This window comes from Aspergillus viridinutans (assembly GCF_018404265.1).
Source record: "Aspergillus viridinutans IFM 47045 DNA, scaffold_2, whole genome shotgun sequence".
NCBI classification, from domain to species: Eukaryota; Fungi; Ascomycota; class Eurotiomycetes; order Eurotiales; family Aspergillaceae; genus Aspergillus; species Aspergillus viridinutans.
The window spans coordinates 3,975,546-4,003,129 of NW_025091218.1; the positions used below are offsets into that span (position 1 = coordinate 3,975,546).

General features: G+C 51.0%; 9 protein-coding genes across 9 annotated transcripts; 6 read left to right on the top strand and 3 right to left on the bottom strand.

Moving 5' to 3' along the window:
- Positions 1-35: 35 nt before the first annotated feature.
- On the top strand, positions 36-1,124 carry Aspvir_004811 (alpha/beta fold hydrolase; the record flags this gene model as incomplete). Its single annotated transcript, XM_043268033.1, has 2 exons — positions 36-203; positions 288-1,124. 2 exons carry the CDS (start codon positions 36-38, stop codon positions 1,122-1,124), a joined length of 1,005 nt encoding a protein of 334 aa, XP_043123968.1.
- A 511-nt stretch (positions 1,125-1,635) lies between these two features.
- On the top strand, positions 1,636-2,388 carry Aspvir_004812 (putative peroxidase; the record flags this gene model as incomplete). The annotated part of the gene is made up of 1 exon (XM_043268034.1): positions 1,636-2,388. One exon carries the CDS (start codon positions 1,636-1,638, stop codon positions 2,386-2,388), a length of 753 nt encoding a protein of 250 aa, XP_043123969.1.
- Positions 2,389-4,388: 2,000 nt separating this feature from the next.
- Aspvir_004813 (potassium ion transporter) lies at positions 4,389-6,860 on the top strand (the record flags this gene model as incomplete). The annotated part of the gene is made up of 1 exon (XM_043268035.1): positions 4,389-6,860. The coding sequence occupies one exon, from the start codon at positions 4,389-4,391 to the stop codon at positions 6,858-6,860; it is 2,472 nt and encodes an 823-aa protein (XP_043123970.1).
- A 1,561-nt stretch (positions 6,861-8,421) lies between these two features.
- On the top strand, positions 8,422-9,703 carry Aspvir_004814 (glycoside hydrolase family 16 protein; the record flags this gene model as incomplete). The annotated part of the gene is made up of 3 exons (XM_043268036.1): positions 8,422-8,804; positions 8,861-9,314; positions 9,365-9,703. The coding sequence occupies 3 exons, from the start codon at positions 8,422-8,424 to the stop codon at positions 9,701-9,703; spliced, it is 1,176 nt and encodes a 391-aa protein (XP_043123971.1).
- A 563-nt stretch (positions 9,704-10,266) lies between these two features.
- Positions 10,267-12,508, bottom strand: Aspvir_004815 (uncharacterized protein; the record flags this gene model as incomplete). Its single annotated transcript, XM_043268037.1, has 4 exons — positions 10,267-10,763; positions 11,033-11,274; positions 11,331-12,016; positions 12,116-12,508. 4 exons carry the CDS (start codon positions 12,506-12,508, stop codon positions 10,267-10,269), a joined length of 1,818 nt encoding a protein of 605 aa, XP_043123972.1.
- A 1,777-nt stretch (positions 12,509-14,285) lies between these two features.
- On the top strand, positions 14,286-19,009 carry Aspvir_004816 (putative ABC multidrug transporter; the record flags this gene model as incomplete). Its single annotated transcript, XM_043268038.1, has 6 exons — positions 14,286-14,892; positions 14,954-15,012; positions 15,077-15,302; positions 15,370-17,479; positions 17,587-18,181; positions 18,242-19,009. 6 exons carry the CDS (start codon positions 14,286-14,288, stop codon positions 19,007-19,009), a joined length of 4,365 nt encoding a protein of 1,454 aa, XP_043123973.1.
- Positions 19,010-19,575: 566 nt separating this feature from the next.
- On the bottom strand, positions 19,576-22,056 carry Aspvir_004817 (uncharacterized protein; the record flags this gene model as incomplete). Its single annotated transcript, XM_043268039.1, has 1 exon — positions 19,576-22,056. The coding sequence occupies one exon, from the start codon at positions 22,054-22,056 to the stop codon at positions 19,576-19,578; it is 2,481 nt and encodes an 826-aa protein (XP_043123974.1).
- A 1,340-nt stretch (positions 22,057-23,396) lies between these two features.
- On the bottom strand, positions 23,397-24,562 carry Aspvir_004818 (dTDP-4-dehydrorhamnose reductase family protein; the record flags this gene model as incomplete). Its single annotated transcript, XM_043268040.1, has 4 exons — positions 23,397-23,427; positions 23,486-24,197; positions 24,261-24,280; positions 24,381-24,562. The coding sequence occupies 4 exons, from the start codon at positions 24,560-24,562 to the stop codon at positions 23,397-23,399; spliced, it is 945 nt and encodes a 314-aa protein (XP_043123975.1).
- Positions 24,563-25,423: 861 nt separating this feature from the next.
- On the top strand, positions 25,424-27,113 carry Aspvir_004819 (FAD-binding oxidoreductase; the record flags this gene model as incomplete). The annotated part of the gene is made up of 2 exons (XM_043268041.1): positions 25,424-27,028; positions 27,081-27,113. 2 exons carry the CDS (start codon positions 25,424-25,426, stop codon positions 27,111-27,113), a joined length of 1,638 nt encoding a protein of 545 aa, XP_043123976.1.
- Positions 27,114-27,584: the final 471 nt, after the last annotated feature.

Consider the following 27,584-nt stretch of genomic DNA (forward strand, 5'->3'; position numbering starts at 1 on the left):
AACCTGTAAACTTAACATTGGACAGCAACATTGAAATGGCGCCTCTAACAGCTCAAGAGATCATCGCTCATCCAGCATATGAGACTGTAGATTGGAAACTCCCTCCCACAACCTCGGGACGGGCCCTGGTGGCTCAGAACAGGCGCGGTGGTCCGTTCAACCTCAACTACGAGATCCATGGCACGGGACCCGTGAAGCTAGTTGTCAGTATTTCGTCGCTTTTGCGCATGCAATAATCCCGCAGCAAGGATCATCCTTAGGAAAAGTACGAGACTAATGCCAATTAGTGGATCATGGGCCTAAATGCCGTCCTGAAAGACTGGAAGCGCCAAACCAAGTACTTCGGCCACCTGAATGGCTCGAAATACTCCTGTCTGGTCTTCGATAATCGCGGGGTTGGCCAATCCGACAAACCCACCTGCTTCTACTCTACAAGCGAGATGGCCCGCGATGTCGTGGATCTGGTCAGCTCGCTGGGCTGGATCGACCTGAAAGGTCCCGCGACACGCGCTATCCACGTCATCGGCGCAAGCATGGGCGGCATGATCGCCCAGGAAGTCGCGATGCTCATCCCGGACCGGCTCGCCAGCCTAACGCTCTGCTGTACGGCTCCGCGACTCGTCCGCACAACGCCCTTCTTCGAGAACCTGCAGCAGCGCGCGAGCATGTTCATCCCGCGGCATGTGGACGTGGAGATCGACCGTATCGCGGCGACGCTGTTTGCGAGTGAGTTTCTGACGCAGCCGGATACGGAGAATGAGGACCCTGCCTTGAATTTTCCTACGAGGAGGGATCGCTTTGCGGCGGGGCATTTGAGGAAGAAGGCGGATACGGAGTCGTATACGCCCAAGGGGTTCTTGTTGCAGGTGACTGCTTGTTACTTTCACCATAAGTCTCCGGAGCACTTGAGGGCGCTGGGGGATGCGGTGGGCAGGGAGCGGATTGTTGTTTTGCATGGGACGGAGGATCGAATGCTTACGTTTCGCCATGGGGAGATTTTGAAGGAGGAGATTGGTGAGGGAATTACATGGAAGGTTTTTGAAGGGGCCGGGCATATGTTGGGGTGGGAGACGGAGCATGAGGTGAATCGGTCGATACAGGAATTGGTGGACCGATTTAGTTGATATCTGATTAGATCTATTATATATATGCTGTTCCGTACTGTAGAATTTGAGCGTTTACCTTCATTTTTAATTCTAGTTCCTTTGTGTTCTTTGTTTCAGAGTCCAAAATCGCTGTCTAATGTTGGAAGCAACGCAATGATGGGGAAAAAGCAAAGAGAGTCTGTGCAACCTCCTGCAGAGTCCTTAATACTAACCAGACAAAGCAAATCTTGAGATCGGATATGATTGGTCCATTTACCTGTTATGATGCATCCGATAAACACGAGGCAAAAGAGTGCGGCTGTGTAACCACCAAGAGCCCCTGTCAATCACCTGGCCCCAGCGAATGATGACAGCCTCTGATGCTCTAAGAGGCATGCATCAGCTTATCAACTCACAGCGCCTTTCATCTGACCTTGTCACTACCGGTCACTTGATACTTTGACTTTTCAGCCGCCAAGTGGCATAAATACTGTGCTTCTTCCAACACCTCTCACCTCTTCTTGTCCCATTGCCCACAATCCTGTCAAAAATGGCGGAAGACACAGATTTCAAGGGACTTTCTCTTCGCAAAGGCGATTACCGTCCCGCAGGACCCGACGACCTACGAGCTCCATGTCCCGTTCTCAACTCGCTCGCAAACCACGGGATCATCGCACGCAATGGCCGCAATATCACGGCCGCTGAGTTAAAAGCCGCGCTACGCTACCTGGGCATGGGCATCGATGTCATCGCAATACTCGTCAACGGCTCATTCCAAGTGCACACCGACGACCCGAAGAAAATGGCCCGGCTCGGACTACGAGATAAAGACCAAGTCAACGAAGACGGCGTACCCGTGCTGAATCTCGACCAGGTCGGCCGACCTCACGCCGTGGAGCACGATGTCTCTGTAACCCGACAGGACCGCGCCCTGGGCGACTGCATGCACGTGAACCCCGACCTTCTGGAGCGATTCCTCGCGGCTCCAAAAACAGAGAAGGGTTTCAGCGCGTCTGATTTCGGCAAGTATCGCAAGACTCGGTTCGACGAGCAGAAGAGAGACAATCCGGCCTTGGAGTTCGATAAGATGAACCACTTTAGTGGATGCGCGGAGCTGGGGGCCGTTCAGTGTGTATTTGGTCGGGGCTTCCCGTATCGTGTGCCCGAGGAGTATATACAAGTGATTTTTGGTGAGGAGCGTCTACCCATCGAGGAGGGATGGAAGCCAAGACGACTACCGCTGCTGTTGCCGGAGCTTGGGCCGGTAATTCTGAGGATTTCCCATTTTGCGTGGCCTTTTTGAGGCCGCTATGGATTGGAATAAGCGGTGGACAAGACCGAGGATCGGAGTCTAGCTACGCTGCGTAGTGATTGGTCGTGTCGTGCTATGAGATATAGCCTTTGCAGTCTGTTTCCTGAGTGAGAGTCCGACCGCTAATAGATTTATTTTCGGGGATTTTTTATTTATTTTCCAAACATGTCCTGCGCTGATCGCTTTTGTACTGGTGCATGTGGCATGACCAGGTGCATCGGATGGGGCCGTTACTTCAATACAGCCAATTTCCTTCGATCTGCTTCAAAGTCGCTTGACCCCAGCCACTAACCGAAGCTTGCATGCCTTGCTCAAGAGCATCTCAACCTAATGCTCAGTTCACGCGGTAATAACAGGGCAGTAAGCTATGGGCTAGGGTAGGGGTACTCGGGGATGATTCGGCTTCCCTGGGGCTGCCTGTCAGAAAGTAGTTGCGATGCGGGCCACAGCAGAACAATCCAACTAGACTAAACTTTCAAATCTCGGTAAAACTTGAGAGGCGGATCTTACAATATGGAGAAGGGCATTTGTTTGCTCCAATGTAGATAAAAAGAGAACGGAGGCCTGAGCTGTCATTTTATCTCGGGCGCTAGGGAGGTACGGTTTGTGCTCTGTATCCATGACTAGGCCCCCCCTCAACGCGGAGCGGTGAGGGGGGGCCTAGTCATGGATACAGTGCAACAGTAAATTACGGGCCAAAGCTTAATCTATTTAGAGTGCGTATTTGTGGTACCGAGAGTCCAGTGCTCCCCACTTGAAACTTCCTAGGCAAACTGCCAAAGACATGAAGGAGCTGAACTCCCAGGTCACAAATCAGACAAGGTATTTTTAATTTGTATTGGATGTAAGTTACCATTCCTGACTTTGCTCTTAGGTGTTTCAATCAGCAGTGTAGGAAACTTATCATGCAACTTGTTATCAGTGGCTTGCATAGTGTATACCGCTTCTATTATGATATCTTTCAACCGATCAATAGGTAGCAGGATTGATATTGCCCAGGATGATCAAAATCAAGACAGCAAGCTGCAGACATTAGTGCGGTGATATCTGCAGAAATCCTTGTATGGCCATGCCGAGAGTACAGCCGCTATCAAAGGGATGCAGCCATTACCGTAACAATACGGAGTATGCATTCCTGAGACATACCAGATGGTCCAGTCCGGCCGGTCGCAGCCATCACGTCGGGACTGGTCATCCCTCGGCGTTACCGCTACTGGTAGGAGTGCGGTTTAGCAGTTTAGGAGTCAGCTACCTACCTCTAAGTGAACATGGAACAGAATAATACACTGGATTTGTTCGAGTCTGGAATCTGGATTTGCTTCTGCAGATCCACAAAATCAACGCCCCCAGTTGAGCGATTAATTAATTAATTATTCGGTTCCGTCGTGATGCTAGGATTGATCCTGATTTTTGATAGGCAAAATCTCTCACCTACCATCTAAACGTATTCGTGAATCGACCCCGGCCCATCGCAATTTTCTCCTTAGTCTGACGATTTTGTCCATTGCCATTTCTTCTCCAAATCTCCTTTCCACTTCTCTTCTTCCCAAGTCCTCTCTTTTCTATACATCTCAGCACTGAGATTGGCTTTCTTATGCTTTTTCTTGCCTCTGCGGCCACCACGATTCTCAATTCAGTTCTGCCTGCTTGTCCTGCTCCACAATGTTCTTGGCTTTCATGACTGCTTGTCTTCTCCTGAACTACTACTTTCCAGTGACTCGAGGCTAACACTGGTTGGTTCTGGGAGTTGTTCTGCATCCATAACATTGCGCGCAGCTTCGGAGATTTGCAGTGAGGAATTCGTGCGGTAGATCTCTCGTGTGGCGAGCGGATCAACGTCCTTTCAAACTCAAACCCCTCCTCGAAGAACATTACCTCGTTTCTTCGTTCTCAGGGAGTCTCATCGACGGCTTATTCCATCGCAGAGGTTCTTCGTGGACAGGATCGGGTAGTCTCTGAGAGACGCCCGTTGTCGTCCAGTTCCTGCCACAATGTATACTCCAGTGCTTCGGAGGTTGGCCTCGATGAAGTCCCACATTCCGCTGATAAGCGGGCTTCGTCTCAACTTTATCTCAGTGCATTACATTTACATTATCGCCATGACACTGATCACTTCCATTATGCTTTATCCAGGAAGTGATTTTGCCTATATTGACATACTCTTCTTTTGTTCCGGCGCGGCAACTCAGAGCGGTCTCAATACGGTAGATTTCAACAAGTTAAAAACGTACCAGCAGGTGATCCTCTACTTCAGTTCTATGCTCACGACTCCGATTTTCATCCACTCCATTCTCGTCTTCGTCCGGCTGTATTGGTTCGAGAAGCGGTTTCAACACATTGTCCAGGATACTCGAGCGATGCGTCAAACCCGGACGCGAATGCGAACCATAAGTCGAGATAAAGATGCAACTTCACTGGGAAGGGAGGAAGCTGGCATCGGCGCTCGCCCGATCGTTGTGCTGCGCAATAATACGCAGGGATCCAATGAAAGAGGTCGCGAGGCGGCTGCTGGAACCCCCGAGTATGGATCGACTCCGGGCTCGCCTTCCCGAGTTGATAGAGCGGACAGTTCGGAAGCTCAAGCGGGTGGTCTGGATAGCACTCCAGGGCTCGGCTTGGGCAGCCTTCGGGTGCCGACGCAGTTGAGTCCCGAGCATCACATTGCTTTCCTGGAGAATCAACGGAAGAATAAAGGGGCATTGCGCATTCCCAGCCCTCGGGAGTATGACCGCGGCGGCGTCCCCGAGGTCCTTGAGGAAGCAGATGATGAAGGCGACGGATCCAAGCGGACGCGTAGCAGCGAATCTGACGAGGAGAGTTCGCGGAGTTCGGAGGAGTCCGATCAAGTGGGACCGCTGGAAGGGCCGCACATCACCATCAACGAACCGGACATACAGCAGACGAGAACCAGAAATTCGACATTCCCTCGTCTAGACACTCGCCCCACTTTTCGTGACACGAAAGATCTGAACGATACATCAGCCCTGGAGCGTTCAAGGTCACGACGCCCTACCCTTAGCAATCTGGTTCGCTCCTTGACCCAAGAAAGGGAGCGTACGACACTTCCTTATCTTAGTTGGAACGCTACTGTTGCACGAAATTCCAACTTCGTTGATTTGACCGAGGAGCAGCGTGATGAGCTGGGAGGCATCGAATACCGAGCCTTGAAGACTCTGGCCATCGTACTCACTTCTTATTATCTCTTTTTCCACATCCTGGGAATGGTCTGCCTTGTCCCTTGKATCATGACCACTCACTGGGGTCAGGTCGTGGAGCAAATCGGACAGGGTCGCCCTTGGTGGGGTATCTTCACCGCGGGATCTGCTTTCAACGACGTCGGCTTCACGCTGACCCCGGACTCCATGACCTCGTTCCAGACAGCTATATTTCCTCTTCTCCTCATGACTTTCCTTATCATTATTGGCAACACCGGCTTTCCCTGTATGCTCCGATTGATCATCTGGGTTCTGTCGAAAATTGTCCCACGCGAGAGCGCCGTTTGGGAGGAGCTCAAGTTTCTGTTGGATCACCCTCGCCGATGCTTTACCTTACTCTTCCCGCGAAACGCGACTTGGTGGTTGTTCGCCATCCTCGTGGCGCTGAACGGAATTGACTTGATCTTCTTCATTATCCTCGACTTGAACGATCCGACAGTTACCTCTTTGTCACCGGGCATTCGGGTACTTGACGGCCTTTTCCAAGCAGCATCCACACGGACTGCTGGATTTGGTGTAGTGAGCGTAGCGGACCTTCATCCTGCAATTCAGGTCTCCTACATGATTATGATGTATATTTCGGTTTTCCCCATCGCCATTTCCATGCGAAGAACCAACGTCTACGAGGAGAAGAGTCTCGGCATTTATGGGGGTGGGGAGGACGAAGCCCCGGACGAACCACAGCACCCCCCAAGTTACATCGGGTTCCATTTAAGAAGGCAGCTGAGTTTCGACCTGTGGTATGTCTTTCTCGGGCTGTTCGTAATTGCCATCGTGGAGGGCACCCGCCTACAGTCGAAAGCAGACTATTCTTTCCAGATGTGGGCAGTCCTTTTCGAGATTGTCTCTGCCTATGGTACCGTTGGCCTGTCATTCGGATATCCAGGTGTCAACACGTCTTTCAGTGGCCAATTCAAGGTTTTGTCAAAGCTCATCATCATTGCAATGCAAATCCGTGGTCGACACCGTGGTCTCCCATACGCCCTCGACCGTGCAATCTTGCTTCCGTCGGAATCTCTTAAGGACAAGGATGTGCAGGATGCAGAGAGACGAATGCGTCGGCGTGTCTCCAACCTCAGTACCATGTCTGGGATGGACCGAACTTATTCGCAAGCGCGACCAGAGAATGGTGTCGCAACAGGCACCGAGGATAAGGACAGGGGTGCGGCGCCATGGACAAACGGGGACAATATCATCCGCCGGCACTCGACAATGTGGTCGCAAAAATCCCAGAGATCCCAGCGGTAGGAGTTGGTCATTTGAGCGCTGAATAGATCAGCGCTATCTAATTATATTGGTTGCCTGGCACAATCCAGGTGTCTGGGACCGTACAGGTTGATTTGCACATAGTATCGAAGTCTTCACATATATGAGGGATTGTTTATTGAGCGTCTGTGTTATTTGGCGAGGACTTGTCATTGTTGTTTTTCGATATCCTCACGGCGGGAGACGTTGTCCTTCAATAGATATGGCTGACCATTTACCTTTATATCAAGCAACACAGCTGGCTGTCTTCATGATCATGATTATTTCAAGCTAAAGCTCTGGGAGATCAATAAGTTTACACATTAACTGGGGCAAAGTCGTATGTTGCAAGGATCTGCCAGTCTTCTGAGACAGCTGAACAGAAATTGAGATCGTCCAAAGCTAGCGAAGCGTTGTATATGAACATAGTGGACCGACTCCAGGCAGCAATCAATGAAATGGAGCTGAAGATATGAAATCTGGAAAGGACTTTACTCGGCTTTCTATCTACGCTGTAATTTCTGTTTTTGACTTTGAAGTTGGCAGCCACCTACCTTATGGAATGCCAAATTTTAATTGAAATTTGCAAGTTGCATCGCATGATGCAAACGGTAGGTACTCTGTACCTGTATGTATACACCTCCTTATCCACAGTGAAAGTCAAACTCCGAGGTGAGGCATTTTCCGTTCCTGATTTCCCCATGAGGAGGATGCAAGGGTGAGTAAAACAATATCAATAATATCTAGATTGGTTGGAATCACGACATGGAGTGTCATACAGGATCCAGTGCATGATTCTATAGTGCCGCTTTGCAGGAAATTTTTTGATGTTGACTGGGTGATTGCCTTGTTAGTCTTGGCGGAAGCTTTGCTTTTCTTCTTGCCCTTTGCCTCGCCCCTGCTGGTATTACATATTACTATGCTCTCAAGTATTGATGAGCAGTTCCTTGAACAATTGCTCTGTTACTTTCTAACTAGTGACGCCTTTGTTAGGGTGGAGACGCCTTTCTGGATTTATTGTCTTGCAAAAAGCAAGAATACACTGCTGTATGAAATTTACCTAGTGTCAGGTACCTTTCCGGATAGGGCAGCCGTGTCTGTTTTGGGTCTAGCGTCAGGGACCACAACGATACGATACTTACATGCAGACGGTACATCTGATGGACATTTGTGGCTTAATTACGGAGTACACCTTAGTCAGTCGATATTAGATCGAAATGAAAACACGAAAGTGATCTCCTGATAGACTTAGTCTTGGGTCAAGTGCGCAAGGCTGCTTGACTCGATCCGAATTTATGGATTGTGCAATGTTGCACATGTCGTGCTGCTGCACGCAGCCATGCATGCCGGTTTCCTAATTCGGATATGATCGGTGGCTGCTTCCCATGTTGTGCATGGCGACATCCCTAACTTCTTCCTGACTTCGTTCGTGACATTCCACCTCTTCCATAGCCAACCTATTTCATCATCAACTATCCAACTCGGCGCTGTTCAGATTCAATTACTGGTATCCATTGCCTGCTGACTCCTGCTAATCGTGTACTCGCAATAAAACCCGCAGCATATGGCTGAAAAGCCGTACAGCGGCACCGCCGACGACTACAGTCGATATGGCGGTGTCTCAACGCAGGTCGGCCATTTCGGAGTGGATGAGCACCAAACATCAAAGGCTGCTTCGTTCGGCGTCCAAGATAATTCTTCGCCCGAGGCCGCTAAGCCGTGGTGGAATCCTCACGGGTGGTCGCTGCGCGCGAAGCTCATTGCGGGTGCCGTGATTGTCGTGGCTTTTATCGGTGCTATCGTCGGGGCCGTAGAGGGAACGAGGGCCAATCGGTATCCCGACTATTCAAGGCTTGATTACAGATTGTTGGATACGTATTCGGGGCCGACGTTTCTGGACAAGTTCAACTTTTTCTCGGATAAGGATCCCACTAATGGATTCGTGCAGTAAGTGTTTCTCTTGTGATTCGTGTCTTGGAGAGCTTGGGTTGATTCTCGGGCAGATATGTGGATAGGATCACAGCTGGAAAGCTGAATCTGACCTATGCTACGGAATCATCTGTCATTCTGAGGGTGGACACATCTACAGAGTCTCCCAGCAATGGCAGACGGTCTGTTCGACTGGAGTCCAAGAAGTCTTATGACACTGGCCTTTTCATTTTTGACATCGTCCATACGCCTTATGGCTGCGGGACATGGCCCGCTCTATGGCTCAGTGATACGTACAATTGGCCACTGAACGGCGAGATTGATGTTGTGGAGGCGAACAATGGAGGCACTGAAGGAAACGCAGTAACCCTGCATACGACCCCCGGCTGTGACATGAAAGCCAAACGGAAGCAGACAGGGCATGCGCTGTACCACCAGTGTGACAATAGCACGCATGGCAATGCAGGCTGTGGCGTCCAAGCTCCACCTGTCTCTTATGGCCCAGAGTTCAATGACAATGGGGGAGGTGTAAGTCTTGTCGTCCAGGGCAGTTTCCTTCAACATGCTAAAAAATGCAGGTTTATGCTCTGGAGCTCCGCACTGCAGGCATCCGAGCTTGGTTTTTCCCTCGAGGTTCGATACCAAACGACGTTTCAGATAACATCCCGGATCCATCAACCTGGGGAACTGCCTTGGCCGACTTTCCCAATACCAACTGCGATATCGCATCCCATTTCAGCAACCAGAGTATCATCGCCAATATCGATCTCTGTGGCCAGCTGGGCGCACAGCCTCAGTTCTATACTCAGTTATACAACTGTCCGGGCACGTGTAGCAGTTTTGTTGCGCGCAATCCTGCCAAACTTACCGAGGCTTACTGGGAGTTTAAGAGTTTCAAGGTCTATCAGGCTCAGTAGTGTGCCGTTTTCTGCATTTCACGGCGTTGGACATGTTAGATGGTCATGATGTGGTTCTATGCAGTTTATGTCCCTTTTCACGAACAAATGGCGTTCATGGCTTTGGGTAGCCACTTAATTCCCTGTCATTCGAGTCGTTGGATTGTATAGATTGTGTTCAAATCGTTTGTTTGTTAGATTCCTTACAATACCACGACAAGTCCTATGCTATTCTTTAAACTCAACATATTGCCAGATATTGTTAAGTTGAGATATTAATAGTGGTGTAGGTGAGATCATTAGCTGCGATAGCGCTATTTGAGGTCCGTCTCGGGCCGATCCAGTCGGTATTTGCACGCAATCCATCAAGTACAGAGCACTCGTGTCTACTGTAACCAGACAGCATAGTAATGACTACACGCCACTGAAGATGTTGAATTCAAATCCAACCCAAACTGCTGCAGTAGTCTGAATATTTGCGTGGGATCATATTGCATGTTTACAGGTCTCTGGGACTTGTCAATTCATAGTTTCTCTCGGCAACATATCTATGGCGACGACTGCTAAGTACGGTGGGACCAAAATCAACGAGCATGGGTCTTGATCTTGAACGAATACGAAGGAGTCATATCATTCTTGACGGGGTAGAGATCCCCTCCATCAAACTTCATATCGCGGGCATAGTACTCGACGTTGACCTCCTCGCGGGTGATGTCCATCGTGACGAAGCCATTGGCCGCAGACTGCGAGTTCGCACCCAGCCACTTGGTGTACGGGCCCAGATGGACTCCGTAGTTACAGTCTCCAACCTCGGGGTATCCCGCTCCGCCGGCTAGGATGAAGTTCGTGTTATTGTTGTAGAAGTGCGCGAGACAGTGGTCGTGGCCGTTGAGGACGACGCCGCCGTGCTTCTCGACGACTGGCGATCGTCGGCGCAACGTCGGTGTTGTTCGTCGCTGCGGACATGTACCCGTGGTGGAGCTGGAGGAACTTCCACTCGGCCTTGGAGGCTGCGAAGGCGGGTTGCCCCCCGTTGTGGGAGTAGTTAAGCTTCGACGGACATTGCCAAACTCCGGCAGGTCTCAGCACGTGGTTGCCTGATGATGCACAGGAGTGTTTTACTTCAAGAACCGAAGTGCGGGAAGTAGTGCCGGGTTGGAAAAAGCTTGACCTCTGGAGACAGCAGGCTTGGCGTACCAGTGTGTACAATATTGTTGCTTTGACCGCTCGAGTGGTTCCTTGATTGATACTATCTCACCCGTGAGATTCGAGGGAAAAGTAAAATTAGATGGCTAGACCTGAACAGATTGGAGATTTGGGATTCGTGTATGCCTTGGTATTAATGTTCACTTTCCCGTCGGGCCTTGAGGATTGCCTTCTCACCCAGATGATATAGGTCGCCCATAAACTCTTCCACAAGACGGACCTGGGCGATAAATGTGGTTGTGGTCTGCCCCCTTATGTGCTTCCTAATATGTTCAAGTACTACTCTCATCAACGATAAGTCAGTATCGCTTCGATCCTCCAGAGGACTCATCAGGATATTCGAGAAAAGGTGGATGGCAGATGTGGAAAGCTCTGGTAAGCAAAACCTTTCAGGGATATTAGTATATGGGACATCAATCCAAACATACGACTGGTCGCCTACAAGAGAAACTGTCCCTCGCGCTGTGGATCCGATTCCAGGAACTTTCGTAACACAGACCGACTGGCTGCTACGCTGAGGGCAAGACTCGAGCCCGCCGCGCGGGTGTCCTGGTTCCGAACCCAGGCAGTACACCGGCTGCTTGTCTGGTGGATGGCAGCCATGCAGTAGTGGTACTGCATTTCAAAAAGGAAGTCGGCCATACGATTCTCGTTGTGTATAGATAGGCCCGTGAACGTGGGCACCGAAGACCGCCATTCGTCCAGCGCGATGTCCAGGCTGCGGATCGTAGCTAGCAGATCCGCATCGCTTTGGCGTTGGGCGGAGAAGGAGTATAGGCCATGATAGATCTTCGACTGGATTAGACACAGGCGAATAAGGGTGAGAAACATAGTGTGGTTGTGTTGAGGGTAGAAAGGCTGCAAGCTTTCCAGCTGGCTATTCACCGACTGCATTCGAGGAAGCGTTAGATCGCAATTCATAACGTCAACAAAGGGTTGAAGGCCTGTGCGTAAGCTGAAGATCTTGTCGAGGATGAAACAGATCCAGAAAAGATTCCTCACTTGCATTTTTGCACGCAGAGGATCATCCTCTATATCCTCGGGGTAGACGTTGCCTTGGAGGTGGAAGACGAAGCGTGTGGCCGTGGACAACATAAGCTCTATACTGAGCATATCTCCAGATGTGGCCTGGCAGCAGAGGCACTTTTGTCAAGGTGTTAGCTTTCAATCACTATTTGGAGAACGCTGTGCACAGGGGAGTGATCGAAGTAGTCAAGATGGTCTTACTAGCATGGTCAGTGCCTGCAACCCGTCCAATGTCACGGACTCGTTGAGCATCTCTGGTAATAGATCTTGGGCCTCGCGGGCATATTCATCGGCAGTCACGATTTTGTCGAGATGCGGTTGACCGGCGAAGAATGAACTCAGGGCCATAAAGGCAAATATGCATACCCTGGCGCTGGAAAGCCCAGGCGAGATGGCTGACAATTCCTTTTCGTAGGCCGCTCGGATAGTGTACTCAAAACATGCTCGGTTAACAAGAGGCAATATCTGGGCGCAAATTGACTTTTGAAAAGCCTCCATCTGTTCGAGAAGAAGCGATTTATCCGGCAGCGATAATCGTCGGTCGCCATCGCCGGCACGTTTCTTGGCTAACCGTGGCCAGGAGATGGGCCTCATGCTGCAATATCGGTCTAGAGATCCGTCCTCTCCGGTACGGGCTCGAATCCATTCCAAGCCGCTTGGAGAGAAGAAAGGCAAGCCGTTGAATGCACAAATATTCCCCAGAGTCTGTCCTGCAAGGCATATATCGGTCCCGAAACCCTGGGGCGCCACAGCCTGGGGACCGCACTCTGGAAAAGGTAGTTCGGGAAGAATTTTGCTTTCTTTTTATTCATCAGATAAACGATATTAGAATAATCAGGAACACTCAATGTCGGGGTAGAGCTTGAGAGTTCCGTTATGTTTAGTACAGACATACCGTGTCTCATAGGTCTACTTGCATGTGGGGAAGGTGAACTGCTGCTGGAAAATCGAGTCAATAAGAATCACTGTCGATGTAAGGTAGCTATCAGGTACGAATAGAAAGAGATGTAAGAAGAATCGGAGGTTCATACTTCTCACTCCGAGTTTGGCGCAAGCATGAGCGCGAGGAATCCCGGTTGCGCGTGAAGGTACAGGGGATGTTGTGATGGTAGCACCAGTCACACTGGGGAGTTGCACGGTCACATTTGATCTAGACGAACAACGGGATATCAGATCCCACCAGTTAGAAGAATATCTAGACTATTCAACCCGTAGTCGGGGGCAGACCTTCTTGATGCGGCAGGAGTCGCAAGCATATGTACGTCGGGTACGGCGTGGGCGGTTCGCGACAGCATTGCCATTCAACCTTTGAACGGGCATCACATTTGCAGGATGATTCATATTGTTTCGGCCAGGAATCGTATTCCAGGGGTATGGACCGTATGGTCACCCCCAATCTAAGCAGGACAAGTACCCGCAATGATGCTGCCTCTGTCACTCCTCGACCAGTGGAAAACAGCCGCACCTGAAAAGTGTGTTATTTCCTCCTCAGCCAAGTTCATCAAGGCTTGAAGAATCAGCAAGGTCCGATTACTCAATAGCGCTGGTTTATTTAGCGCACTTACAGATCGAGTTACGTCCATCGACTCAGTAGTACACTGGCATGACGAGGAGTCGGAATCCGCTTAGTCATCGGCTTTTGAGGTAAATGATCGACTGATCTGCCAGTAGTAACGTGCGTGTTCCCGAGCATGCAGAAGATATGGACAGTCCCAGGCGTCGGAAGAAATAGAAAGTGTCCCGATTGCCGAACGACCCGTTATTATGGATGATCACTGACCGAAGTTGCGTCTTTGTATTCTTGTTCTCCAGTTAGTGTCGGGGTTATGGGGTAAAGGCGCTGAGTCAGCGGACTTGTAGCATTCCCAAGCATTTACTAGATCCCCATCCAACTATACCAGAGTAACCAGACCAATGTGCTAGATGCAAAATCTATCTGTCAATAGTACATCGGTAAACCCTGGATCCTCTGGGTCGAATTGGAAACTGCGCCTCTCGGTCCCGGTACTCGATATCCCCGATTTGTCCTACAATTGGGCCCGAAATGGATGCAAGACGGACTATCACCCTCGCGGTGCCACCTGTGTATCCGAGGGATGTCTGCATATTCCTAATTCTCGGAGAAAATGAAGCTGAGAATATCCGTTGGACTTGTCGGAAGGGTAGTTTCCGGACAAAGGAAAGAGAACGGCGGTGACAACAATAGTCATAATAGTCAACTACATCCCCCGCTCAAGGCTTGGGACATTGATATTCGACAAGGAATTGAAACAGAGATACCGGCCAGTTGATCAGTCCTGAGTGCTATCAGATACTTTTTTTCCTATTTCTTCACCTGCCTGGTGTATCATCGGTCAAGCACGACCACACCATGAGCGCCAACAGTCAGGACGAGTACTTACTTGAGGATCCTGGATCTCAACATGAGGAAGTCACTTACGAATCTACGGTCAGATCTCCCATGGACCTTATCAGAGCAGATGAGACGGAGAACCTGAGGCGGATTGCCACCCAGCAGTCGGAGAAGTCGCGCAGACGGTCGGAGGCAGGCGCTCCAGAAGCGCATACCACGCCCGCTGTAGCGGAGGATGACCCTGCGCTGGATCCGCAGTCGGTGGAATTCGATCTGGAAAAGTGGCTCAGAACCATTGTGGCAGACGCCAAAGGGAGAGGTCTCTCGCCTCCACAGGCCGGAATTGTGTTCAAACAACTGAATGTCTCCGGGTCTGGGGCTGCCCTTCAGCTACAGGACACGGTTGGTTCAACCTTGGCAATCCCCTTTCGACTTCCGGAACTGCTTCGTCAGAGGCATTCTCCATCTCGTCTAATTCTCAAGTCCTTCAACGGCCTGATGAAGAGTGGGGAGCTGTTGTTGGTACTTGGGCGTCCAGGAGCAGGTTGCAGCACCTTCCTAAAGACACTCTGCGGCGAGACTCATGGACTTGACGTTGATCCGACAAGTGTTCTACATTACAACGGTACCAATGACTTCTGAACTATTCCCCGCTGCTATTCCTTGTCACTAACTGGGGTTTGAAGGCGTCTCTCAAGCACGCATGATGAAAGAGTTCAAAGGCGAAATTGTCTACAACCAGGAGGTAAGCTGGCAGCAATCGTGCTCACACATGCGCTTGCGCTAACCTCAACTGTTCTTCCTTGCAGGTAGATAAACACTTTCCCCATCTTACTGTGGGACAAACACTCGAGTTTGCAGCCGCCGCTCGCACTCCCTCGCACCGGTTCCGCGATATGTCCCGGGACGAGCATGCCAAGTACGCAGCACAGGTGATCATGGCGGTATGTGGCTTGAGCCATACCTATAACACGAAAGTTGGAAATGACTTCGTTCGTGGAGTCTCTGGAGGGGAACGCAAACGAGTCTCGATAGGTATGTTGCAGTCTGTATCCGCCCTTTTCCCAGAGGCATCGGCTAGTGTGCTGACTTTCGAGTGAAGCGGAAATGGCTCTTGCGGCTACGCCTCTCGCAGCTTGGGATAATTCCACTCGTGGACTGGACTCGGCCACGGCTCTCAAGTTCATCGAGTCTCTCCGACTACTGGCCGATCTTGCAGGAACCGCGCATGCCGTGGCAATCTACCAGGCCAGTCAAAGCATATATGACCTCTTTGACAATGTCACCGTCCTCTATGAAGGGCGCCAAATCTTCTTCGGGCCAGCGTCCACCGCAAAGGGCTTTTTCGAACGGCAAGGCTGGGAGTGTCCTCCTCGACAAACGACAGGCGACTTTCTCACCTCAATCACAAATCCCCAGGAGCGACGCCCCCGCGCTGGTATGGAGAAACTCGTTCCCTATACACCAGAGGATTTTGAGAAGTACTGGCTTCAGTCGCAAGAGTATCAACGTCTACAGGAGCAAATTAAGGAATTTGAGACTTTACATCCCCCAGGCGACGATGAGAAAGCTGCCGCTCACTTTCGAAAGAGGAAGCAGGACGTGCAGTCCAAAAACAGCCGGCCAGGATCTCCGTACCTCATCAGCGTACCAATGCAGATCAAACTGAACACGCGACGAGCATACCAACGGTTGTGGAACGACATCTCCTCGACCCTATCAACCGTGATTGGTAACATTGTCATGGCTCTCATTATCGGTTCCGTTTTCTATGGATCCCCCGAGACTACAGCAGGCTTATCATCAAGGGGCGCAACGTTGTTCTTCGCAGTCTTACTGAATGCATTGACAGCGATGTCGGAAATCAACAGTCTGTATTCCCAACGCCCAATTGTTGAGAAGCAGGTGTCCTACGCATTTTACCATCCTTCCACAGAGGCAATCGCCGGAGTAATCAGTGACATTCCAGTTAAATTTGTCCTTGCTGTGGTCTTCAATATCATCCTATACTTTCTAGCGAACCTTCGCAGGGAGGCATCACAGTTCTTCATCTACTTCTTAATCACTTTCATCATCATGTTTGTCATGAGCGCGGTTTTCCGGACTCTGGCTGCAGTGACAAAAACAGCCTCACAGGCAATGGGTCTGGCTGGCGTGTTGATCCTTGCGCTGATTGTCTACACTGGCTATGTCCTTCCAGTGCCATCGATGCATCCATGGTTCGAATGGATCCATTATATCAACCCGATCTACTATGCCTTTGAGATCCTGGTCGCAAATGAGTTCCATGGCCGTGATTTCCCATGCGCCAACTTTGTGCCAGCTTACGCAGACCTCTCTGGTGACAGCTTCTCTTGTTCTGCTTCTGGCTCTGTAGCTGGTCAAACTACCGTGAGTGGTGACCGCTATATCTTCTACAATTTCAAGTATAGCTACGATCATGTTTGGCGGAATTTCGGGATCCTAATTGCCTTTCTCATTGGCTTTATGACCATTTACTTTCTGGCTTCGGAGCTAAATTCGTCAACCACCAGTACCGCTGAGGCATTGGTCTTCCGGCGCAATCATCAGCCCAAGCACATGCGTGCTGAAAATGTCAAATCCACTTCCGATGAAGAGAGTGGAATCGAGATGGGTTCTGTTAAACCTGCGCATGAAACAACCACGGGCGAACTGACTCTGCCACCACAGCAAGATATATTCACGTGGCGTGATATTTGCTATGATATCGAGATCAAAGGGGAACCACGACGCCTTCTTGATCATGTTTCCGGCTGGGTTAAACCTGGCACTCTAACCGCATTGATGGGTGTAAGCGGAGCGGGTAAAACTACCCTGCTGGATGTCCTGGCGCACCGAACTAGTATGGGTGTTATCACCGGGGATATGTTTGTCAATGGCAAACCCTTAGACACCAGCTTCCAGAGAAAGACGGGATATGTTCAGCAGCAAGATCTTCATCTTGAAACTGCTACCGTGCGGGAATCATTGCGTTTCAGTGCCCTACTGCGTCAGCCACCCACGGTCTCAATCCAGGAGAAGTACGACTATGTTGAAGATGTGATTCGCATGCTGAGGATGGAGGAATTTGCCGAAGCCATTGTTGGAGTTCCAGGTGAAGGATTGAACGTCGAACAACGCAAGTTACTGACCATCGGCGTGGAACTTGCTGCAAAACCCAAGCTACTTCTTTTCCTTGACGAGCCGACAAGGTAAGCAGATGATGGCGTCCCGTGCGCAGTAGAATTGTCTGAGCTAATGTTTGAACTAGTGGCCTGGATTCGCAGAGTTCATGGGCTATTTGCTCGTTCCTGCGTAGGTTGGCTGATAGCGGGCAAGCCATTCTCTGTACCATCCACCAGCCGAGCGCCATTCTCTTTCAGGAGTTCGATCAGCTACTGTTCCTTGCAAAAGGTGGCAAGACTGTCTATTTTGGTCCTGTGGGGGATAACTCTCGCACCCTACTCGACTACTTTGAGTCAAACGGGGGCCGGAAATGCGGCGAATTGGAGAACCCTGCGGAGTACATGATCGAAGTCGTCAACGCTAGGACCAACGACAAAGGACAGGATTGGTTTGATGTTTGGAATCAGAGTCCTGAGAGCCGGGCGGTCCAGGAAGAGATTGACCGCATCCATGAGGAAAGGAAATCCACCCACGAAGGGGACAATGATCAGTCGCACACCGAATTCGCGATGCCTTTCTGGTTTCAGTTGTACGTCGTTTCGCGCCGTGTCTGCCAGCAGTACTGGCGAATGCCGGAATACATCGCCTCCAAATGGGGTCTGGCCATTATGGCTGGCTTGTTCATCGGCTTCTCCTTCTTCGATGCCAAACCATCGCTAGCGGGCATGCAGACAGTCCTTTTCTCCTTATTCATGGTTTGCTCTATCTTTGCATCTCTTGTTCAGCAGGTAAGGCCCCGATAAACACGTCCCACTGCGGATACCATGATATTAAACTGCCTTTTTTAGATCATGCCCCTATTTGTCACTCAACGATCATTATACGAAGTTCGCGAACGACCCAGCAAGGCGTACTCGTGGAAGGCCTTCTTGATTGCCAACATCGCGGTGGAAATCCCATATCAAATCGTCATGGGGATCCTCACCTTCGCCTGCTACTACTTTCCCGTTGTGGGCGCCAATCAATCACCTGAGCGGCAGGGTCTGGTTCTGCTTTACTGCATCCAATTCTACGTTTACGCCAGCACCTTCTCCCACATGGTGATTGCAGCAATCCCAGACACGCAGACTGCCAGCCCCGTCGTGGTTCTCCTGTTCTCAATGGCGCTGACATTCTGCGGCGTGATGCAATCCCCATCCGCCCTACCGGGTTTCTGGATCTTTATGTATCGCGTCTCGCCCTTTACATACTGGATCGGAGGCATGGCGTCCACGCAGCTCCACGCCAGGAACGTCGTCTGCTCAGCAGCCGAACTCTCCGTCTTTGACCCCCCCGCGAACCAAACCTGCTACGAGTACATGGCAGAATATATGAAACTTGCCGGTGGCCAGCTCCAGAACCCCGACGCTACGTCCGACTGCAAATTCTGCTCCTTGACCGTTGCGGACCAGTATCTCGCCGCGAGCGATATCGAATGGTCCCAACGCTGGCGGAATTTCGGGATAATCTGGGCCTATGTCGTGTTTAATATCTTCATGGCGACGGTCTTGTACTACCTTTTCCGGGTCAGGAAGTGGAACCTTGCGAGCATTAAGGAGAGGCTCGGAAGGAAGTGACCATCTTCGCCTAGTTCTCTGACTGCCGTCGCTCATTTGGACGTGTTCGTTTGTTTACTGTATTTCTTTCTTGCTTTACTATTCCTGTTTATTTATTATTCTGAACTTTTGTACTATCTATATTCGGCGACATAGCCATAATCACTTACAAGATAGACTTATAGTTTCCTTCTAATCAATCTGGATTTCACCTCTTCTCTCATGAGTAAGTAGTGACTATGATCGCAAATACACTTCGTGGGAACTATATCTCCAGGGCTTGGTGGGAGATATCAATGTGACGGCGCTAATGAGCTGACATAGTCTTCATGGACCAGGAGGGTAATTTGTTAGAGTTATCACTTGAATTGCATTCATTGAGTACTTCTACAGGGTATCAGATGTATATCGCATGGAAATCCGCGGAGATATTCAAGACATGAAGACAGAAATGAGCAAGCAAATCAAAGATGGTAAAGTAAGCAGAAAACCCCTGAAATCCAGTTGTATGAGTCATCATGGACACCAACGCCAGAGTGCTAGTACGCATCAACAGGTGCAAGCAATATCGTTATCGTTAAATGATGCTATAGGTTCCGTAGCAGGCTGCCTTCGGCAAAGGGGTTGGCCGGCGTGAGATCCAGCATTGGCTTCGAGGCGTTGCGATCGCCGGTGGCCACGCCGTGGCCGACTGGGCCGCTGCTTTGCGCAGCAGCGAGCTGTGCGGAACGTGCAAGGAGGCTGTTAGCGAGGAATGGGCCCTCGGGTGGCTGTGTGCTGTCCACGGGGGTGACTGGAGATGCAGGTGCGGTGTGGTGTCGCTGGTTGCTGGTGCTGCGAAGGGTGTTGGAGCGCTTGCGGGTCTGCGTTTCTGCACTTGGCGCAGGTTCTGGTGGCACGGGTGGACGTCTCCAAGTTGTCGATGGCGGGACAGCGATGGCTCCCACGGGCTCAGGTCCCGTGGCAGCGTCAATCAATGGGACGCCCGGTTCGACGGAAACGCCTCTCCCCTTGCGAGCATGTTGTGGAGGCTCTTGGTAAGCCGGAGTTAGGTCGACCAGCGGTTTGCCTCTGTTGACAGACAGAGACCGCTTGGCACTACCCATGTCCGGAGCATGCGCCGAGGTCATCGTGTTTGAACGACTGGCAGGCCGGCTGACGGGACCGCGACGCGTGCTCATACTTCCGACCAGTCCATGAGCAATAAACGGCTCTTCATTGGCCCTCTTTTCCTTCTCTTCTCGTTCCTTCATAGCCTGTTGACGTTGCGTATACGCGCGACCCAGAAGACCTGACGAGGCGAATGGGGAGCCGTCGGTGGGCTGCACTGCTGAGCCCGACGGGTCCGACTCCGCCAGGGATTTCGGGAAAGACGATGGTGGCGGTCCACGCTCGCGCGAGCGTGTCTTTCGCGAGAAGATATCTTTGCTCTTGCTTGATTTGAGCTGCTCCTCAGGGGAAGAATGCTGTAATGGTGCTTCGTGCTCCGCAACAGAATCCAGGTCCACCAAGGGTTTGAACGGAGGTGGCTGACTCGACTTGGAATGAGAAGAGCCATTCCTCTGCCGGTGGAGGCTGTTAACCTCCTCGTCATCTTCACTCTGGCCTGCGCCTTTTTTGTGAACGAGATACCAGCTGCGCCATGTTTGCACTGCTTGATGCCACTGCTCGGCGACTGCCCTGTCACTGGTGGAGAAGAAGTGGACAAAATTCTCCGTCGAGAGGAACATGCTCGACTTTTGCTGACTCTTGATTGCCTGGCAGATTTTCTTTGGTGGATCCACATTTTTTCTCAGAAAATCCGGCGTAGGATAATAGATATCAAAATCCGAAAGATGACAAGCATTCGTTTGGTCCTTGCCATGTTCCTTCTTAGAAACGGTGACCTGCCCATCCGAACGAAGGGTGACAAAGCGCTTGTCCCACTTCCGGGGCCGTTGTGAGTAGTAGATGTGCACTGTTACATCCGCGGGCGGCGTGGTCGGTACATTCTGCGCTTCAAGCGGGCGCAAGGACTCGATGCTTGCCGCAGGAACAATAATCAATGCGTTCTCCCCATCATACGCCCACGAATTCATGATATCCCTCACACACTCGTATCTGCGCAAGGGCCGCTCCAGCCCCAGCTGATTGAACGACTCCATCATAATGAACTTGGGGGGATCGATCTCCCTTGCCAGACACTCCGAGGCAGTAACTAGCAGATCGTGAACCCGTGTCGACGGCATGACGGGCATCTTGGCCGACATCCTCCCATATTGGACCAGAACGCTGCGCTTCCCTGAATTCACCGCGGAAACAGGTGCATCCACGCCAGTAAAGTGATTTCCTGTAGGAGGCTCGGGGGATTTGACGGCCGACGACTCTGTGGCCGACTTGTCCTTGGGTATAGCAAGCTTCATCTTCTCCTTGAAAGATCGACGCTTCGGCTCGGAGGTTTCATCCGACTTGCGATGCCGACGGGACCCTTCCTGCACATCGTCATGCTTGCGCCGGCCGTCTGCGGCCCGTGGAGTCACTCTCCGATGATTCGAAACAGCTGGCGCGGGCTTTGTAGTTTCCCCTGTTAAGCGAGCCATCGCCTCCTGCCTGTGTCTCTCGCGCTCGGCTTCCGAGTCCTCAGTAGCGCCGGCGTCGTTGCCGAACGGGTTCGTTGTGGTTTTCGCAGGTTCCGTCATGCTTCGAGCCATCGCTGGTACGTGCGCTGCTGCTGCCGCTGCAACGGTCTGATCCCCGGGAATGCGCAGCAGTTTGTGGCCGTTCAATTGGGTTTTATGCGTCGGAAGGGCTGGGACCGCAGACTGCACGGTCATGGCAGGGGCTGTCGGATCGCGTTGGCGTCTGTATCGGGACATGCCGCGGTTGATTGAATCAGTGGTAGATGTCGTCCCATGGTGGGATCCAGTCGCAGGGGCGCTCGGGGGGCAGGGGGCAGAAGCAATCGAGGTGTTCAGCTGCTTGGGCTGCTTCTGTGTGGCTGCTCTTCGGACGGATCGATAGCGGGAGAACTTCAATGAGCCCTGGTCGCGGCCAGCCTCCATGCTGGTGGTCTGTGTTTCCATCGCCATGGCGATGGGCTCTCCTCAAGGCACGCTTCTTACACGGATCGTCTTGTAGGTGCGGGTTGCATTGTTTTGCATCGACGCGCTTGTATTCAGACGGTGACCAAGTGGCCAGACAGTCAGTCTCCTCAATGGACGGGCTCAGAACTGAGCTCGTTCTCAACGGTATCAGAGGTTGAGTTCCGAAGCCACGCAAAAGTAAGGAGAATAATATCGAATTGGTTGGGAAGATGTCGAAGGGAGGAAGCGAGGGAAGAAAAAATGAGAAATGAGAGGGGGAGGGGGGGGAAAATGAGGCGAAACTGAAAATAACCACGGCACAACAAGCCCCTTGGATCCTGTAGAGACGTTTCACAAATGCTCAGGCATTCCTTGTCCTGTCAACCCAAATCCTAGAAGCCCTAAAATAGACCAAAGGGATTTGAAGCGAATCAGCGCGACAGTAATATTTTATCACCATGGACGGAAGTGCGCCATAGAGGAGCACGAGACTGGATTGCGGGAGTCGACAATCTAGTCTACGAGTTAGAGGAGCGGAGATTAATTAATATTAGTTAGTTACGGTTGGCTTGCACTTTAATTACTGCAACCAGTCGCTCGGCTTCACTTCACTCTCCATAATGACATGACGGCACAGAGAGAGGAATATAGACGAATACTGCGACTTAACTCCAGGAGATGCGTTCATCGAGGGGCAAATGCACAACTATCCAAATTCAAGTGGGAAAGAATTCCGGGCACGGCGCAGGGAAAAAGACGGTGTGTGGCTGGGAGGAATGAATCCTGCAGGCATTATCGACGTAAGATCACTGGCGTCATCATCTTAGGCAGCATTATTATCGATCAAGATTAATATTCTCAATTATTGTTTTGAACTCTATCTACGGAGAATATCTATCTGAACCTAGTATCTAGGAGATGGAACTATGATCGTCCTGGTACCTGACTGGCAGCCTCACAGCCTACAGGGCCACATGGATTCTGACATGGGAGGATGTGATGCGGATCGACATACCCACAATCGGGTGATTAACATAGTGACTGATGACACATCATGCTATTCCACTTCGCTCAATTGTAATCGGATTACAACTATTCCCGAATTCAGATCAGAGGTTGGTTCGAGTCTCTGGTTGTTCATTTGAACTCCGCGTCGTACAGCCCGGCTGGGTTCCTGCATCGGTCATTCTGCCCCTGCGTCCGTCTTTGCATAGGACTGTGCCTGGCGACGAGGTCCATCATTACTTCGTTGCAATGTAGTATTTATTTTCTAGCAAAAATGCTTTTTAATCATCTCATATCAATCATGGGATTGCCTCACGTCCCCTTTCCTTGGGACAAATCAATCATTTCCTATAAGCCCCCAAATGCTTCCGCCTACATCCAGAATTAGTTCTAGCCACGGTTTGGGAGGCCACATACAGCAGGTACTTACCACCATGCGACAAAGTCAGTCGTCTGGACGTCAATGTCCAAATCCTTTAGCACCTTGGTTGAGAGGTGAGTATCATAAGGCCTTTGCACAGATGCGTTTGGATCGTTTCCTTGCTTGTTCCTGATCATCCCTACCAGGGAAAGACCAAGTACCTCCGCAAGTTTCTCGCAGATTTCGTACTTGGTCATCCGATCTTCCGACGAGAAATGCAGAATCTTGGGGAGTTCATGAATCCGTGACCGTTGTTTGAGATATTTGATGACAATGTCACGGCACACACGAGCTACATCCTCGGTGTTTGTCGGGTAGCGCTGCGCCCAGTCGTCCATCTTCACACCCGCGTTCTCATCCTGAGCCTTCCAGACAGCATCGATCAGGGTATTCACAGCGCTCTCGGAGTTATTCTGAGCAGTACCATACAGCACAGGCACACGGAGAACAACCCCTAACCCGGTATCCTTTGTGGCTTCTAGCACTGCGATTTCGCCGTCTCGCTTGAGCTGGCCGTAGTAATTCGTCGGCGAGGGCTCTGCATCGACCTCGTAAGGAGCCTCTCCCTCCTTTCCGGAGAAGACATAATCGGTTGAGATGTAGACCAGCAACGCTTTTCGAGAAGAGGTCTCTTCTGCGAGGGTGCGGGTGGCATCAACATTGACCCGACGAGCTTGCTCAGGGTTCTTATCACACAAGTCGGGAGACCGGTTGGCGGCGCCTAAAACGAGTGGTCAGTCCCAATTGCAGATGCATTGAGTGTGCTTCGGTATCATTCGCATACAATGGATAACAATCTGAGGTCTGGTTTGCAAGGTCAGTCCTCAGCTCAAGAATAGAATACATCGGAGCATTGCCGATGAGTAGTACGAAAGAACATCAACGACAACGCAAGGGCGCCCACTTTGCTTCGTCCAACAGATTCTTGATATCCTCCGGTTTCTCCAGGTCTGCCTTGAGAATCGTGGGCGGGGTAGCTCTAGAGTAGCCTTGACCGACAACAAAGCAGCCAGAATGCTTGAATGTATTGAAAACCTGACGGCCCAGCAAGCCGGTAGCTCCAGTAATCAAGACAGTAGTCGACATTTTATTGTACTCTTGTTCAGTCGCTTGTGTGTTTCGAATTGGGTGCTGGAGGCTTATTGAAATAGCAGTGCCAGAGTGCCCCTCTACCACTCTACCGTTACCGGTGTGCTGTGCCTATCCACATGACGTAACGACCCTCATTATGTCCTGTTCCAAAGCCGCGCAGAGAGATCAACCCCGAAACAATAATGACGAATTGCTCTTAAAGTTGAGAGGAGAGTTACTTGTTCTATGAGAGGAATAGGAAAGATTCCGCATATCCCTGAGCACCTGGTTGTTTTACTGAAATCGCAAAGATTGGCCAGCAATTCGCCTCAAGCTCATGCCTTGGAAGGGTCCAATGGTATGTAATATCAAATTGGTCCGCTTATTGCAAAGGATAGCTTGACCTCAACCTTGATCGCTAGTAAGAATTACTCCTGCAGTTGGTTATAACAAAAGGTCCATGCTCCTACGGTGCCTACATCAGTTCGACACTGCCCTGAGAAGCTTGACAGTTCCTGCCCGTAAACCGTATACGACGGGTAGCGGTGAGGTATCTGTAATCTCTATGCCAAGTCGAGTTTTCCGGCTTGATATTAATTGCCTGTATGGCTAGTTCTCGAACGGGCTCATTTCATGCGAACTCTTCACTCTTGAGCTCTTCAGAAAGATGTGCTAATAGGCTAATACCACACTGTACCATCACGTGATCATACCAACTCATTCTTTGTTATCATTTCATGCGTCAGAGCGGATAAGTCTCCGATCGTCACCGCCTTCGCCATGATGTTGGCAGTACGCCAACAGTGAGCATTTTAGATCGCCGGTGCTCGCCGACTTGACAACTTTTCTAACCTCCCATTGTCGGTCACTGAGACAATGTCGAGCGCCAGAAACCTTTCGGTTGCCCTCCGACGGGCTCGTGTACCCAAGCCTCGCTGTTGGGTGCGCCCCATCCTCGCCAACGGTGCTTCTGTGCCGGCCGCAAGATCTTTCAGTGTCAGCTCCGTTGTCGGAGGTAATGCGACAAGAGAAATCAAGTACACCACCAACGCCTATCCCGAACTCAAGCGCAATCCCAATTTCGCCGAGATCACGGAACAGGATGTGAAGTACTTCAAGGAGCTGCTTGGCGCTCAATCGGCTGTGATTGATGGAGTGACAACAGATGCTACGGACGATATTGAACCCTTCAATGCCGACTGGATGCGCAAATACCGCGGCCACACGAAACTAGTCCTTAAGCCACAGAACAAGGAGGAGGTTAGCCAGATCTTGAAATACTGCAATGAGAAGAAGCTGGCTGTTGTTCCCCAGGGAGGTAATACCGGGTTGGTGGGAGGTTCCGTGCCTGTGTTCGACGAGATCGTCATCAATACTTCACGCATGAACAAGATTCGCTCTTTCGATGAGGCCTCTGGTGTGCTGGTCGTTGATGCAGGTGTCATCCTCGAGGTAGCAGATCAGTACCTCGCGGAGCGCGACCACTTGTTCCCCTTGGATTTGGGTGCAAAGGGTTCGTGCCATGTCGGAGGAAACGTCGCGACCAATGCGGGAGGACTCCGTTTGCTGCGCTACGGTAGTCTTCATGGCAATGTACTTGGCCTTGAAGCTGTCCTGGCGGATGGTACTATCGTCGACTCCCTCTCCACCTTGAGAAAGAACAACACAGGCTATGATCTGAAGCAGTTGTTCATCGGCTCAGAAGGTACTATCGGCATCGTCACCGGCGTCGCCATCTTGTGCCCTCCCCGGCCCAAGGCAGTCAATGTGGCCTACTTTGGTCTCGAAAGCTATGACCAGGTTCGCCAGGCGTACAAGGAGGCCAAGGGTCACCTTTCCGAGATCTTGTCCGCCTTTGAGTTGATGGACGGACGCAGCCAGAAACTCGTTCACGAGTCGACTGGCTCAAAGTACCCGCTGGAAGGGGAGTACCCTTTCTACTGCCTCGTCGAAACCAGTGGTTCCAATGCAGAGCATGACATGGAGAAGCTGGAAGGCTTCTTGGAGCATATCATGGGTGAGGGAATCGTCGCCGACGGTGTCCTGGCCCAAGACGAAACACAATTCCAGTCTATCTGGCGTTGGCGAGAGGGCATTACGGAAGCTCTGAGCCACCTCGGCGGTACTTACAAGTATGACGTCTCTATTCCTCTGCCTGAGTTGTACCAGCTTGTGGAAGACTGCCGTGAGCGCTTGACGAAGATGGGATTCGTGGGCGACGATGACTCTTTCCCTGTCCGAGCCGTCGTCGGATATGGCCATATGGGTGACTCAAATCTCCACTTGAACATTTCTGTCAGGCAGTACAACAAGGAGGTCGAGAAGGCCATTGAGCCTTGGGTGTATGAGTGGATCCAGAAGCGCAACGGCAGCATCAGCGCCGAGCATGGATTGGGCCTTGCCAAGAAGGATTTCATCGGGTACAGCCAGAATGATACCATGCTCAAGTTGATGAAGCAGCTGAAGACCTTGTACGATCCGGTAAGTCTAGCTCATTTCAGCACATCGTCCGAGGTTACTAATAATCTTCTAGAATGGGATTATGAACCCTTACAAGTACATTTAGGCATCAAGCGCTTGCATTGCGTTAATAGTTTCTAGCGGGTACGAATTATCGAAAGTATAGATAGATTTTTATTACATCAATCGGCAAGTCCGATATCATTGACGTCCTTCTAGAATATCGACGATTCGAAAACCCCTGTAGATCTCTGTACTTAATGTACCTTACGGCCTTAAGGACTAAGGGAGGTACCTACCTGACCAGTGGGGAATTTCCGTAAGCGGGCAGGCTCCACTTTGCTGCCTTAGGCGGCTGGGCAGCGTGGTTGCCCAGAGCTACGGGCTACCGCCTGTTTTGTACCATGGTAAAAGTGCGGCTGGTGATTACTAGGTAGATGTGATGGATCCTAAGTAGATACGTACTTGCTTCCCCTTTCATCCAGCTCAATTAGCTGTTTTCTGGTCACTGGGGGTTTTGAGTGTGCTCGACTTGTCCAGATCAGCCATCGAATCTTGCCGGGGCAGGAACTGCTGG